The 15,399-nt window shown below is 42.6% G+C and overlaps 1 protein-coding gene across 4 annotated transcripts in view; it reads right to left on the bottom strand.

Moving 5' to 3' along the window:
* Positions 1-1,601: 1,601 nt before the first annotated feature.
* The window catches only part of wnk1b (WNK lysine deficient protein kinase 1b), a 77,627-nt gene continuing 63,829 nt past the window's right edge, over positions 1,602-15,399 (bottom strand). For 2 of the 4 annotated variants that reach the window (XM_026361713.1, XM_026361712.1), the window contains exons 20-34: positions 14,294-15,242; positions 13,666-13,985; positions 13,500-13,561; positions 13,099-13,155; positions 11,972-12,055; positions 11,822-11,858; positions 11,658-11,734; positions 11,148-11,426; positions 10,156-10,427; positions 9,830-9,905; positions 9,612-9,741; positions 8,462-8,659; positions 3,889-4,061; positions 3,656-3,712; positions 1,602-3,494 (exon numbers count right to left, since the gene is read on the bottom strand). In XM_026361713.1, the coding sequence (XP_026217498.1) occupies positions 3,063-3,494; positions 3,656-3,712; positions 3,889-4,061; positions 8,462-8,659; positions 9,612-9,741; positions 9,830-9,905; positions 10,156-10,427; positions 11,148-11,426; positions 11,658-11,734; positions 11,822-11,858; positions 11,972-12,055; positions 13,099-13,155; positions 13,500-13,561; positions 13,666-13,985; positions 14,294-15,242 (3,203 nt within the window). In that variant the 3' untranslated portion in view covers positions 1,602-3,062. Of the gene's footprint in view, positions 3,495-3,655; positions 3,713-3,888; positions 4,062-5,687; positions 5,730-7,905; positions 7,999-8,461; positions 8,660-9,611; positions 9,742-9,829; positions 9,906-10,155; positions 10,428-11,147; positions 11,427-11,657; positions 11,735-11,821; positions 11,859-11,971; positions 12,056-13,098; positions 13,156-13,499; positions 13,562-13,665; positions 13,986-14,293; positions 15,243-15,399 lie in introns of all 4 variants that reach the window. The other 2 variants (XM_026361715.1, XM_026361714.1) reach the window with 2 other exon arrangements.

Below are 15,399 nucleotides of genomic sequence, written 5' to 3'. Positions count from 1 at the left end.
GTTGGGGGTGTAACTGGATAGGGGGCACAGTCAGGCGTCGCGTGGAGGTAAGACACAGCAACGGGCCTCACTTCAAAGAAATAACACTGACATCAAATGGTGGCCTTTCGCAGTCTTCAGTGGTCAATCTCATTGGCTTAGACGGCAGCACAGTAAGAGTCAACTCATTTTTCTGTCAATTCAAAACGTTATGTTATTCCATCGTTCACTGTTTTACCGAACATGGCAATTAAGTTCCAATTTTAGCATTTTGCATAAAAATACACAAAGAAAATTAACCACAAACCAGTTTTAGAGCACACAGTAGTAGCTAACAATAACAGCCATTATTCCTGCACACAGCGAGTGCAACTATCACCACTGACTTCAAAGTGACGCCCCAACATTCTCCAGTCATGCTGTCAAGTGTGCTTACTTTAACCCAAGTCCTCAACTGCCTACCAAGAAGCAACAGGAAGGATGCAAGGCACTAGTGAGTACCTCCAGTATTCACTGGAGGCTCTACGGGGGATCGAGGACGTGAAATAGAGCGAAAATAAAAAACAGACTTTTTTTTTTCAAGTACATTAAAATGGACACCATTGGTTTATACATTCACATTCATCTAACAAAACCGGAGGAGAAAGGGAACAGGAGAGCTATTTAAAGTGTCTGATACATAAGTACTGTATTAGGAAAAAATAGCTAGCATCACTTTACTATCTAAATATCAACTATCCTGCCATTCACTCCAGTTTGTCTTTATAATCGGGCTGGGAGGTCAGTTTCGACTTTCAATTCATTGAGCTATAAAGATGAGCTGAAGCTGCAGTAGATTGGTTGTTGGTAAGGCATTGGTTAAATCTTTATATTAATGAAATTTACTGAAAAGAGGAGTTTTCAATTTTCACATTTTTGATGAAAATCCATTTGCGCATAGCAGTGAATTGAAAGTGAAAGGGCCCCGAACCGCTCTTTGCATGCTTTTGTTGTTTTATTTGTGACATTTCACCCTAAAACTAATGTTATCCAACAACATTTGTTAATAATAAACAACAGTAATCACAGTGTTTCCACATCGTACACCGATGTGTGTGTATAACAGGTCCGTTGACAGAACACATCTTTGTTTTTGTTTCTTTTTAAATAGAATAATAATCATTAACAACATGATGATGATGATGATGATAATAATGTACATTGCAATCATTTCAACCCAAATGTTGAAATCAGCCTAATGATGACACTAAGAACTGAGACATTAGTCTATGGTTCAATTTCAGTTAAACAGCTGCTACGCTTCCAACCACGTGTGTGTATTTACATGAATTTGCGTGTATGTAATAATGTGTGTCGATATGAATGTCTCATGCACTGTGTGTGTAAATGTGTGTGTGTGTGTGTGTGTGTGTGTGTGTGTCAGATTGCTAGCTGGGGGCTGCAAGCTAAACGAACCCAACATAACAGACCCAAATTAAACAAAACAGGACCAAAAAAACAAAAAACAAGAAGGAATCATCATAGCTGACATTCTAAAAAATAAACACAGACCAACTGTACAGGGACTCATATTATTCTGATAACAAGGCCACTTTTTCACGCTGAGTTCTCTCATGTTTGGGTTTTTTTTTTCCCCTCTAAAAGGTTTCTGCTGTTATTGCTTCAAATGGCAACAGAGAGGCGAAGAGAGAGGGATGAAGAACGAGGTGGAGTCGTGACGGTGAAGAGGCGTTTGGTGTGCAGTAGCACACTGTCTGTTTTGTCCATTCGGTACTCTGTCAATGCACTCCTCCTGGGGAGAGCCGTGAAACAGGAAACAGAAGAGCTGTTTGACTGTTACTCAAAATGAACACTCTCTTTGCTGATCTACGTTCCTCCTCCACTCTTCTTTATCTTTTTAAATGCTTTGTCAAAGTGAGGGAGGAACAGAGGAGTAACTGGTGACGCACACCCCCACCAAGTGCAGGGCTGCACCTATTCTCATTGTACAGTTGTTTGGTTTGTTCTTGATATCCTTTGTGCTTTTTTTTATGGTTGAGAAAGAAAAAAAAAAAAAAACGCTGCTTTTAAATACTGAAGAAAAACCACTTCCTGAACTGACTGAATGTAGGATGTTCCAATCGTCTCTTCTGTTCTGCTCCCAGCTGATTTTATCATTCAACTTAAAGGAATGGCACTAATGTTTGACAAAACACTGCCCCTGTTTGATTTCATGCATATTTTGATGTCAATGCTGAATTCTTAAGTAAGACAACTGTATGCAATGTGATGGCCAGCCATGCTCCCCCCTGTCCACCAGTTTTCTCATTAAATGATGATAAAAAACTGCATTGTTACATGTTTCTATTTTCATACTGTTTAATACTCCAACATAACATAAACCAACACAATGAATGTCCTGTAAATGAAGGCTGCTGTGCTTGAAAGGCTGGATATGCACAAAGTGGAGATGTAACAATCAGCTATTCCCACACACACACATCCCTAGCATTAGGAAGTTATTAAGAGGCACTGAGTGGACAGAAGGGCTAAAGTTGGCCACCACATCCATCCCCTTCAACCTGATATCATAACTTGCTACTACCACTGACTGGCAATTGTGCACCCCATCATGTAAAGACTCAATTTAGAGCATGAAGGTAAGAGCCCACACAAAATACCTTACACATGGTCATTAATACCAATTCCACACCCTGTCAGAACCTCTTTGGCCTTTTAACATTGCACTCATCTTTCCTTTATCCTTGAGCATTTGCCTGGCCCAAGCCCAGAGTCCAACACAGCAGACAGGGAGATTGTGCGGCAGCATTTCTGTCTGTGACAGCTTCTCACACGCAGATGAAAGCAGAGGTGAGTGGAGATGGCCAAACTGTATTCATAACTTCTATTTCCTGGTTTCTTCTTTCATCGTCATTTCTTTTTTTTCTCTTCTGCTCTCAGACTGGTCATTTTCCAACATTTTGAACTCCCCGATCTCCAGGCTTCTCCAGATCTTCAGCCCTCTCAGGCTGATCCAGCTCAAAACCCCCCTCTCTGCACCAGTCCAGTTGGGCTGTGATTCAAACCAGCCCTTACACCCAGCCCTACGTGGTCCTCAAGTTGGGTCCTCCTGGGTTGCTAACTGACTTCTGCAAAGCACTGGCCAGATGGAAAGCCTGAAGTGGTCCCTGCCCAGGGACCTGGCCCTGTGGGGTGGGGTAAGGGCCGAGAGGCTGGGAGGTGCTGACCAGTAGAGGTCCAGACTGTACTGGAGCCTGATGAGGGGTTGACAGGCCATGAGCTGGACCAGACCATTGTGCACTATAGGCGGCAGTGGGGGTATAGTGGATGAACTGGGGAGGTTGGGGCTGGGTCGGAGTGGAGGAGGCAGGAGGGTTGCACAGGGAGCCCTTGCGGGCAGCCAGAGAGGTAGCGGTGGTGGGGTTTGTGGGGAGGTGGGCAGAGCCTCCAATGCTGCTGGCACACAGCTGGCTGGGGGCTGAGTACTTCCTGCCTAGACTGGCTGACTGGATTACCTGGGGATTCAAAATGTGAGATAAATCTTGGTCATATGCTGACATATCACCGCATATTAAAATCAAGCATGTGCTAAGATTTCATACCTATGTCCTTCTTTAAGTTACTTGCAGATAACCCGTGTGTGTGTTTGTGTGTGTAGTGTGTGTTATAGGCTAACCTCGTAGCTGTGCCCCTGTGCTGGGGCCTGCTGCAGCTGTTTGGCACTTCTCTTACCCTGGAAAAAGTCGAACATTTCATTAAATTAACACAGAGAAAAACTAGGAAAAGAGGAAGCAGCTTGAATTAACAGGAAACACACAGATGCAGTTAACTACTTCTGCATCCTCAGGTCATACTTTTACTGTTTTCAAAACGACTTGTGCTGGCATGAATCAGAAAACGGCAGTACACCTGTGAGAGGTTCATGGCATCTCTGGCCCAGTTGTCCACCAGTTTATGGAGGTCGTCGGTGAAGGTTCCTTTCCTCTGGTGAGGGGCTGACATGCTGGAGGGCAGACACTGAGAACCCCCCTGGCTCTGACTCAAACCACCTGAACCGCCCACTGCATTTGTGCTATTGGTCCCTGTGAGGAGACAGAGAGGTGATGAATTCATGTCAGGTATTGTTTAAACAATAAGATGAATGAATTTTAATGTAAGTCCTGTTTTGACTATGAAAAAAGGGCGGTTACATGGTAACAGAGGCTGGTCAGGTCAATGTTTTAGGGCAGTTCAGCATGATCACAGCATTGTTTAGTTTTAATGATAGAAATAAATATGATCATCAGAAACAGGAGGCAAATTATGATACTAGAGAAAAGCAGAAGGGCTCAAGGGTCAACAAACACACAAATGCCAAACTTTGATATATAATATAGTATTAGATTAATGACACAGTGGGCAATCTGGAAAGCTGACATGTCCAGCATTCCTACAAAATGCTCCTACACAACAAAAACTATGCTGAGGCCACTGAGTCCTGCTGTTGAACACAACTGCCCTGTGCCCCACTGATGGGAGACTTGTAATTTATTTTTGGATCACCAGATGGCACTCAAGCTCTACAACAGCAGTAATGAGCAGTTAGCTCATTACTAACCTGCAGCATCAAACTCTATACAGGAAAAATGCAAAGGTGCAGGCATGTACTGTACATAGATTTGGGTTACATATGATGCCACTACTATAATCATCCTATCACTCATCCTATGTTTTCATGCCAGTCCCTCTTCACCAAGCCAAGAGGAAACTAGTATAAATCACGATACACTGACAGGTGAAAAGGAGAAAGGAACTATAGTACACTGCACACAGTGTTCAGGTTATTTTGTCACCGACTTGCACAATTAAAGGTTTCACTTCAATCAAAGCTGGATCCCCAGTATCGTAGACAAGACTGTGATTATGCTCATGCACTGCATCTTTTACAAAAATGTGTAATCACATCAATCAGGCCAAAAGCAAAATAAGGATTAAGGCACAACTTCACATAGTTGACAGTGTTTTTTTTCCCCTGACCCTTTCTTAAGATTCAGATTAAAGGAGTTGATGCATTTCCTTTGCAAACAAATGATATTCAAAGCCATGTTGACCAAATGAGCTTAGCTATTAACTATTTATTTGATTTATTCACATGAGGTTCTGCACAAAAAAAAGATGCACAAAATATGCAGATATTAGCCAGCATCACTAATCGTACAGTTGGTCTGACAGAAACTGTTGTGTCATGCTAAATAAAATGGAGGAAAATAAGAATGAGGAGATGCTGAGTCATGACTGACTGCAGCAGTAATGTAGTCCAGGCCGCAAGCCATGATGGGGGGAGGAGAGTAAAGGGAGGGGGCAGTGTGGTAAACAGCTATACAGGCAAACATGTGAGTTGGTGTAGGTTTGAGTATGTGTGTGAGAGCTTGCAGGTGCATGCACTGTGAGTTTGCATGTGATGCATGGTCAATCCAGTCATTTCAGAGCTCTAACTGGGCTCTATGTGATTTATTATCAAAAAAATCTGCACCAAAATATCAAAAATCAGACTATGACGTTTATCTTAGACATAATAGCTGAAATAACTGATTTGATCTGATTGCCGATCTGTCAGAAGCTGTCAAAGTTTAAATCTACAAGACATCAGAAGGTGGGAGGAAGCATCAGAGAGCAAAGATGGAGGAGGATGCATGGAGGGAGGAAAGACCAAAAAGAGAGATAGTTACTACAGAGCTGGTTGCAGGGGCAGACTTTTTTCACCATCTTCCCTGTGCGGCCAGAAGACAACGATTGGAGGATTGGGAGAGAGTCAGAGTTAAAGCGCACCCATAACACCCAACAACCAAACACAATGCATCTGAGGGAGATTACTCGAAGCGGATATAGTCAACAAACAACACTTTGGGGTTGGGTTGCCCAATAACATCTCAACATGCAGTAGATCAGTTGCTGTCACACAGTGCTCAGTGAGCTTTGGAAACCAAAAGCATATCAGATGTGATATCAATGTGCAGCTGTAGCACATACATGTACTTTTGACTTATTTACAAGTACAATGATGTGGAATGATGTGTTTCATGTGTGGTTTGCATGCTGCACTGTGAGGAGGACTGATCACAGATGTCAAGTCACAGGTCAGCCATCTTTAAATGCTAACAGAGAAACCTTCTGAAGTATAGACACCAAGCTACAGTTCCTTTAGCAACAAGTGACAGTTAATGCTAAAAGATAAATATTTCTGGAATTAAACCCCTTGAAGACAATACATATAATTAACAGTAATCAAAAACTGACTTTCTCGTCCATAGTATTAAACCAGTATCATCTGCTCGTAAAACAGTCTCATGCCTGTGTACTGTGGCTTGCAGATGCTTTTGGGTAACCAACACCTCATGCTGATGTGATTCTGAGTCCTCTCTACAGCTCACAGGGCCGTTCCAGATCTGGGTCCCACATAAGATTCAAATATATGGAGTACTGTGCCAATGTCTTAGGCCACCATTAGATTTGTTTTTTAGCAGTACTGTGATGGCTGAATATGTTTATTTCCCAGTTTTACATCAGAAAAACTAGAAACACTTCTCATCAAATGTTGACAGGTCTTCCACTCCTGTTTTGTCCTTGACCTCTCCATATTCCACTACAAAAGGTCACTTTAGCCTACAAAAGCAAATATTTTTTACTAATATTTTGTGTTTTAATACTGTTAATATTTTCTTGTTGTATTATAATAAGGAAACTAAGAAATAAATATACATATGTTCGTGTTAACATTGCCAAAACAACAAATTCTGTGGTGGCCTAAGGTTTTTGTACAGTACTGTATTAAGTAGCTTTGTTCCAGATGTCAGAACTACAATCCATAGCTCTAATTTGTTCAATGATAAAATAATTGATAATCCATTAACATGGATTTGACTTCAGTAATATGTACTTTTCTTCCCAAGCTACATGTTTATTAACAAGAACAAGTTAAGAGCACTGAGACCCAGGTCTGTCTCTCTTCCCTCCTGATTGTGCGGTGACAGGGGACAGGTGAGGGGAAAAAGAGGGTGAGGATAAAGAGTGAGGTAGGGAAAGAAGGATGGGAGAAAGCTTGAGCTGCAGAGGGTTCAGAAGAATTCATAAACATCCCTTCATCAAGCACAAACATTTGACTTTGTAACACGACTGTAAAAAAAACTGTAATTCAAATAAGGTTTAAGAAAAACGTCTTAATTATGAATAAATCATAAATAAAAATGGATGCACAGTATTAAAACAAAACTGTGCTTAATTCATAAAAGTTTATCTAAAAATAATACATTTCCTACTAAAAAACAAAATTGTACAACAGAATTTCCAAGTCACCAGGTCTCAACTTGTCTTTCCTTGTTAGTCTGCTTGTTTTTACTTAGACAGAGGTTAGAAAGGGAAGCCTTAATGATTGAAAACTGTATCATTTATCTCAGCTAATTAGACATAGAGAAAGACTCATAGTGTTACTGGTACTTTATAATGAACAAACTAAATGGCTATAATATAAATACACACAGACACACAAGCTGCTCTACTGCTGCATCTGAAATCTTTTTGTGTCACTTCTATCAACCATGATGCTATCATGTTATTAGTGACCAGATTAAGTATGTTAGGTCATGACTATGCACAGGTGATGACTAGGAAAGGTTTGAAGGACAGAAAGAAAGAAAGAAAGCTCCTGGCAGAAAAGTGAAAGTATGATGATACATGGTCAGTTTTCACTATTTTTTTTAAAAGCTTTTTCGAATTTATCTGATTACTGCAGGATATCAGAAGCAAAGGGTCTTTCTCCATCAAGAAGAAAACCCACAGAAAGACGGGAAGACCGTGACTTGACGGACACAGAAGTAAAAAAGAAAATTCAACAAAATAAGTACGAATGACGGATAAAAGAGGAGAGCAAAGAAAGAAAGCGTTACACACAAAGAGCCAAGCAGGGCGTACTCAGAAAGCGCGTCCTCCTGCCGCCAGGCTTGAAGGCCAAACGCTCCGAACCCCAGCTGAACTTTACACAGCCTAAGAGAGGGAGGAAGGAAGGAAGGGAAAGAAGGAGAGAGGACACAATAGAAAAGTGCAGAGAAGAAGAGAGAAGGAGGCAACGAAGATTAAAGACAAGAAAAGGAGAAGAAAGGAGAGCAACAAAGACAGAAGTAAGACAAAAGCAGAAAGAAGGAAAAGAAGAAGAGAGAAAAGGAACAGATGCGAAGGGAAGAAAAGAGACACAAGTGAAGGATACACAGAAGGAAGTGAACAGTCAGTCAGTCAGTCAGTCATTCTGCTTCACACAGAAAAGACAGGGAAAAGGTGAGGAGTGTCCTGTTGTGAGGGAGTGAAGACAAAACGCTGCATGCATTTGTCTTTGTCTGTATGCAAAGAGTGGAAGACAGTTGTATTGTCTGGGTGAATTCAACATTCTCCTTAACTATACATGTTGTGTGGTAGCTGAGGAGGCCTGCTGCACTGTGAGAGGCATGCCTACCTGGGGTGGGAGCACACAGGCTCGGCACAGAGAGTGCCGCCTCGCTGGTGTAGGCTGAACACAAGTTGTCACTGGAAGGAGAAGGTTTGAGGGGCTCGAGCAGTGTGCTGCTGGCTGAATCGGCTAATCCTCCAGGGGCTAACAGAGCCAGCTGGCCAGGGTACATGGTCGGGACGCTCTGGGCGGATAAAGTGCTGCCTGGATATAGCACAAGGCATAGGCAGGAGAGGACAGGGAATGCACCATAGAGACCAGAGACAGACACAGACACACACACACAATGATTATAGACAGGTAGGTCATCCCAGACATTTACACAGACACCCCCACAATAAACCACACAGAGAAAAAAAATACACGGGGAAAGCAGTCAGAAATTTTCAAGCTCCGAGCCTGCTCCAGCGTACACCCACATGCACGAATAACCAAGCAGATACACACACACGCACACAAATGCATAAACACAGAGACAATGTCAAGTTAGGGTAAAAGCTTTGGACCGTCCTGAGTAAAGCAGATTTAGGTGAATCTATTAGTGCTAAGTTGCTATGAACCATGTAACAAATACAGTACATACTACCTCGCCTTTCTCTGGTGGTATCTAGTTATGATATTATGACTTAATCTGTACAGATAGTTCATTTGCCCACAGCTTTCAAAATTTACATTTAAGCAATCTGCAGGCGTCAATTTCAACAAGCTAAAAACAACAATGCAAACATGCTCATGTTTAACAGGTATCATCTTAGTTACATGTGCAAGCATGAACACAAAGTGCAGCCGAGGCTGATGGAATGTCATTCTTTGCAGGTTTGTGATCATAAATCAAACAAATTTAAATTTTGACCCAACCAAAGTTGTTACAAATTACTGTTTTTTTTTGGGAGGTGATAAATAGCTGTACAGGATTTTATGGCAATCCATCCATAAGTCGATGAGACAATTCAGCAAACCACAAATATTAACCTCATGGTCAAGTGATCTTCAAGTCAGTAGGATTCATCATCTTGGAACCATGAATGTCTGTACCAAATTTCATGGAACAAAAGCATCTGCTTGGCTTGATACTAGTAGAGACAAGTGAAAAAGATCTGTTTTTGGAATTTGGGTGAAGTGAGTCTTTGATATAAATGTTCAAACAAGAGCCTACCTGGCTGTAATGGACTCTTGCTGCCGTGCGTAGAGCTGGTTCTGGACGATTTGGAAGACTTGCTTTTGGTAGGCCTTCTCCTCCGGCCAGTTACGGCTATGACTGGAGGGAGCACTGCTGCCGGAGGAACCTACCAACGAAAGAATGACATACTGATCTGTATGTAAAGATGCTAAAAGTGTAATCCATTTTTTACTGATGTAACTAAGGTGAATTACCTTTCCCAGTCTAGTGAAAAGGCTTTCTATTTCCTCCTTCTGGCGGGAGTGTAGGGCCTGGATCTCACGCATGTGCCTAGTGGGAGACGGATGGAATTAAAAAAATCTATTGACAGGTAAAAGAAATGTATAGTGAAGTTGAGGTTGGAGGGAGAAAGGTGGAGGGCCGGGTCTACTGTTTTCATGCAAGCACTAAAGAAAATAAAGTAAAGAAGAAGACAGCAAAATGTTGTTTTCTCCAAAGCAATTCATGTTACTATTTACAATTTGTTATAGAGATGAAACAAGAGACTGTTGATTTCAAGAGAGAAGAGGGGATAACTTACTTATCTCTGAGGCGGTTGACTTCCCGTTTGAAGTCTTCATCCTCAAATTCAGAGTCGTTGTCACTGCTGAAGTAGGAGTTATTGAAGGAGTTGTTGTTTAGACTTGGCAGGGAGGCTTTGTGAGTGGAGTCTGGAATCACAATCTGCCCCGGATCACTGGGACCGTTAGCAGTTTGGGCAGTAGGTGGAGGACTTTGCCTGGACTCGAGGCTCTCCTCCCGGGCACGACTGACTGAGAATCTACCAACACGGTCCACAGGGTTGGTGGTGACCTAAAATCAAGACAAAGGTGGATTTAGTGATGAAGAAGACTGAATTAAATATAGAACTCCTAGCTTATTAACGTGGAAGAAAATGCATAAAAACTTGACCGTGTAATCATTACCACACTAACTCATTCTTGACTCAAACTGAGCCTTGGTTGTCCCCATGGTCGTCAGTAAAACAAGAACTTATTTATCATCACATTGAGTTTTCAGTGTTATCTGTGCTATAGGAATTAAAAGCCTGACAGTATTTGCAGCATGCACCTTATTGTGCAAATGGACCTGTTCCTGTATGTATTGTTTGGATCACCATATTGCACTGTACTTTTCTTCTGCTGTATTTGCTCTTTTTGTCTTCTTCCTCCTTTATCCCCACCAGGATATTTCCATTTGATAACTATTGTTCACACTGTTGTGCTACCCAGTAAAGAGTGAACACACATTTGCTAGATTTGGTGAGCACTAAACCTTCTAATGTTCAGGTTTGGGGGTGTGTGATAGATGAGGTGCTTTTAGTACATTTTGCCAGGTAAGACAAACTCTGCACAAAACCAGGTCCATCATAGCATCGGGTTGTTGTGGACCCCACACAACTGCCTACCTTGCCTGATGGTAAGTTTGCTTCTGAATATAGAAAAGCTGTATAATAGCAGGCTCCTTTTTACAAGTCTTTTATTAAGCTTTTCAATGTGTAGGAGACCTTCTGACCGGTCATAGCAGAAATACCTGGAAGCGTCCAATGGTAGTGGTAGGCTTAGGGGAGGGGCAGGGGGAAGTGTGGGGGGAGGGGTGATGGGATCCTCCCAGAGTCCTCTTTAAGAGTCCGTCCACAACATCTCCTCCTTGTCCTCCTCCCTCTCTCAGAGGAGATGCAGAGTCCTTGTGAAATGTGTTGTCTGGGCTGGAGAGACTGGAGGATGAGGATGAAGAAGAAGAAGAGGTGGTGGAGGAAGATTCGGTGCAGGCTGGGTGTTGGACAGGAGGCTCTTCAGGAGCTAAAGAGACCTGAACAGAAAAATGGGAAAGTGAAAAAGATGGCAGACATGCTCCTTAACTGTTCAATACATTCTCAACTGAGCTGATTCAAATTCGAGGTCTTTCCCATTAACCTTCCAACCACAACTCACTAATGTTCCTTCTAGTTTTAAAAGGAAACCCAGATTCCTGGCTGGGATTTAGTGTGCTCTTATTATGTCAATGTTCAATAGTGTATGTGTGTATGTAGGGTCTGTTTACCTGAAATCTTCCCAATTTGATTCCACCTGCAGGAAGAGGTGGAGACGACACAGTTTCTTCCTCCAGAGAGAAGGGAACTGAAAACAGATGTTTAGATATTTTAGACAACATACAGACAAAAGACAGATACAGACACATAGGTTTAGTAAACATATTGTACATACTTGAATGTCCCATTGAAGGTATGCCACTATGAGAGGCCTGATAGTTACCATGGAGAGGAAAAAACACGTTAGTAAATGTACACAATTAGTAGAATGTATATATCCAGTGTTTATGTCAGTGTAAGTTACCACACCAACATGTCTGAGTACCTGTATGTGTGGACCAACAGGAACAGTCTCTGGGCTCAGTGCTCTCCTCAGTTGAGCATCTAGGTCCTCTAGAGGCTGCTGAGACTGAAGGAAGACACAAGCGCTTTTAGTTACACACAAAAACAATTACACACCAAATTATACCCAAAAATAAGTAAAACACACACGGGATTGGCCACTGTGGTTAATTAGCAACATAAGCTTGGGTCAGCCAAAAGCATATACGTGCCTACTAGGGCTGGGATTGAATATATTCATTTATTGACTTGGTTATGTTACCATTCTACAAATATTTGCTGTCCAAATATATATTTTTCCAAATTTCTTGATTTACACACTAGGAAGGCTTGGTATGTATATTGGTCGTATATTTGAATATCTGCACCACAAATATTTGCTTTCTCAATAATTGTATTTACTTTTACTTTTTAAATTCTAAAGTATCCTTATTAATAATTTTCAACAGTATTGCCCAGCCCTAATGGCTACACAAAGCTCTGCATAGCCTCTAAATTTCATTTAATTGAATCAGACTCTTTTCCTTTGATGACAGACATACACAAACACAGGTAGAGCAATGTTGGCTGCCACAACGAAATAGTCTGGAAATTTAATACAGTTTGCTGTTTCTCTGTCCTTAGGTACCTTGTGTCACCCTGTCTGACTACTGCCTCTGTATCTCTCGGGGATTTTAAACCTCACAGCAACTGCTTTTTAATAATGTCTTACCTGTTTAATTTATTCGTATTGTTGTTTTGTTTTTGTTTTGTTTCCATCTGAATTATTGTGACGTGTTATTTTAGTATTGACTTTAGAATTTAGGCTATGTGTTCGAGTGAAGAAAGATTTGTTTATAACGGAGATGAAATCTAATATCTGGTTTGTGTTTGTTTTAATTCCTTAAATCCTTAATCTACTTTCAGGGTTGTGGTTTATACTGTAGCAGGTATTAACTTTAATATGCATTATGAACACACAATTAATCAAGCAGAAAGGACATAAGCAGAAGAATTTATAAGCAACACATACCCATGTCCAATACACATATAACAAACACATTAAGCTCAATATGAGTACAGGGCTGCACTGCAGATGAGACGGCACTCTTAAAAATGAGCAAAATACACCTGTATTACACAAGGTCCAGGGAAGGACGGCAGGAGTTCTGAAGGAGGAGTACTGGCCTAATCCCAGATGAAGAGAGGTGATGAAAAAACAGAGTGGGAGAAATAAGAGAGAAAAAGATTTGTAGAGGAGGTTATGAGAATAGTGTTCAATGGGGAGAATGTTAGAAGAAAATTTCATGCTTCGTGACTTGTGAAAAAAGTGAAAAAAGTGACCAGAAACATGTGGAAACAGTTTTATCTGCGACTTATTAACGTTGAAAAGTGTAGCAGTGTAAAATAGCTGGGTGGTTTTACCTAAAACATACACCTTCACTCTAACTATATCAATCAATAAATAAAATGAATAGTTTAACTTCTTAAATAATCAACATTTCCATATACTGAAAAACTCTAGGACTCACCGGGACCCTGGTTAAGGGGGGTTTAGATGGAGTGGTCTGGCCAAAGGATGAGGCAGGGATGACTACAGAAAATGAAATAATCAAGTCAGAGAGTAACATAATAAAAACCCAGGTTACCTAACACTAGCAGACCTGTAGAATAAGGCAGCACATTTATTCTACCAACCAGTCTGTGCAGGGGTGGAGATAGGTGTCCCAGGGCCCTGGATGGGAGCAGGTGACCCCAGAGCTAGGCTGGAGGGAGGTTGAAGAGGATTCGCTGGCAGGCTGGAACCAGGTGTGCAGACAGATGTGGTGGAGGTAGAGCATGGGCCCATTGGGGATGAGGTTCCTGCCACAGAGGCTCCGGAGACGAGGTCTGCTGCCAAGTTATCTCCCTGAGTAGAGGGCACTCCTCCACCGGGGTCCATAAAGAGAGATCGTAGCTTCATCTCCAGAGCTTGAATGTCGTCTGGTTTGCCCTGTCCATCAGCAAACGCTTCACACCTGACAAATGAATTAATGCTCAAATAAATGACTTAAGATCTTAAAATAAGGAACAATCAAATTTAGACTTTAGAGTGTTGTATGCAGACTGTGTGAATGTGGTTTTCATCACATTTGACTTAATGTTGTGATTGCCATTTACTATGCAATTTTTGCAACCAAGGCTTTGCTCACTGTGTTCAGACAATCAGAGGTTGGAAGATATTAATTCACCTTTTCTTTCCCCTTCATTTAAAATAGTGTCTTCCAGATTCTAACTGACTGCAGCCACCTGGAAACTGTTTCGGACATATCGGCGCCCCTCTCACCTTGCATCGCACTCCCCACAGTGTGTGTGAGTTTGTCCGGGCAGGGCTGCTGTCTGTGGCTGGGCATGGACCAAGGTTGGTTGGACTGCAGGAACATTTGTGGTCACTGGCTGGAGCACCACAGTGGAGGAGCTTGAGAGAGGGGGAGTGGGGTGGGAGGCAGCAGAGGGAGTGAGCTGGGGGCCTGGGATGGCAGTAGTGGGGATGACAGAGGAGGAGAGTGAGGTAGTTAGGGAGCAGGTGGGAGAGACTAACTGAGGATCAGGGGAGACTTCACTGGCTGTAAGAGTGGAGGAGGGAGGGGAAGATACAAGGGGAACCGCCTGGACAGGAGGAGGGGAAGTAAGCATTGTTGGGGGGATGCTAGAAATGCTTGCCGGTGGTAAAGTGGAAGGTACTGAAGTAGCAATGACGGGAGGGACAGTCTGGGGCTGGGGCAGGGTGAAAGGCTGGGGCTGTACTTGTGCTTGCCCATGGACCTGGGCCTGCACCTGTGCCTGGGCTTGGGGGACGGCCATTATCCCTGCTTGTGAAAGTACCTGTGACTGAAGGATGGACTGATTTACCACAGTAGCAGGAGGAGAGGAGGAACAGGGAGGGCTGAGAGAGACAAGAAGAACAGACGAGGGAGGGGAGGTTGACGAAGGGGGAGGAAGAGAACCATCTAAGACTTGGTCCTGTGTAGAAAGGACATGCCCAGCAGCAGGATCAACAATTGGAGTGACTGTGCTAGTTTGTGATGGGCCAGAGGCAGCTGCAAACTGCCGAAGAGGATGTGTGGAGTGGATGGAAGCTGGGGCGGTGCTGGGTCCTGGATCAAACTGATTCTGGGTCTGTCTGAGCTCAGAGAAGGCCTGTTGTAAGCTGACTGGTCCCGCAGACTGGGACAACCCCAAACTATGGCCTGGAGTCTGAGATGGAGCCAGCGCTGGAGCAGAAGCTGCAGAAGCTGAAAGACAATAAAAACCCAGCTTTAAGCCACAAAGCGTTTCCTCGTCACTGTGCCTTTGTTCTTTGATGAATTCCTGCAAATCCCAGCTAACAGAGAGAATGAGTGCAGCTCTTTCTGGTTTTGAAAGAAAGATACACCATGTGTGTATGTGTGT

Source organism: Anabas testudineus, chromosome 23 (genome assembly GCF_900324465.2).
Source record: "Anabas testudineus chromosome 23, fAnaTes1.2, whole genome shotgun sequence".
Taxonomy (NCBI): Eukaryota; Metazoa; Chordata; class Actinopteri; order Anabantiformes; family Anabantidae; genus Anabas; species Anabas testudineus.
Note: the sequence above shows the minus strand (reverse complement) of the source record. Positions and strands in the feature narration are given on the sequence as shown.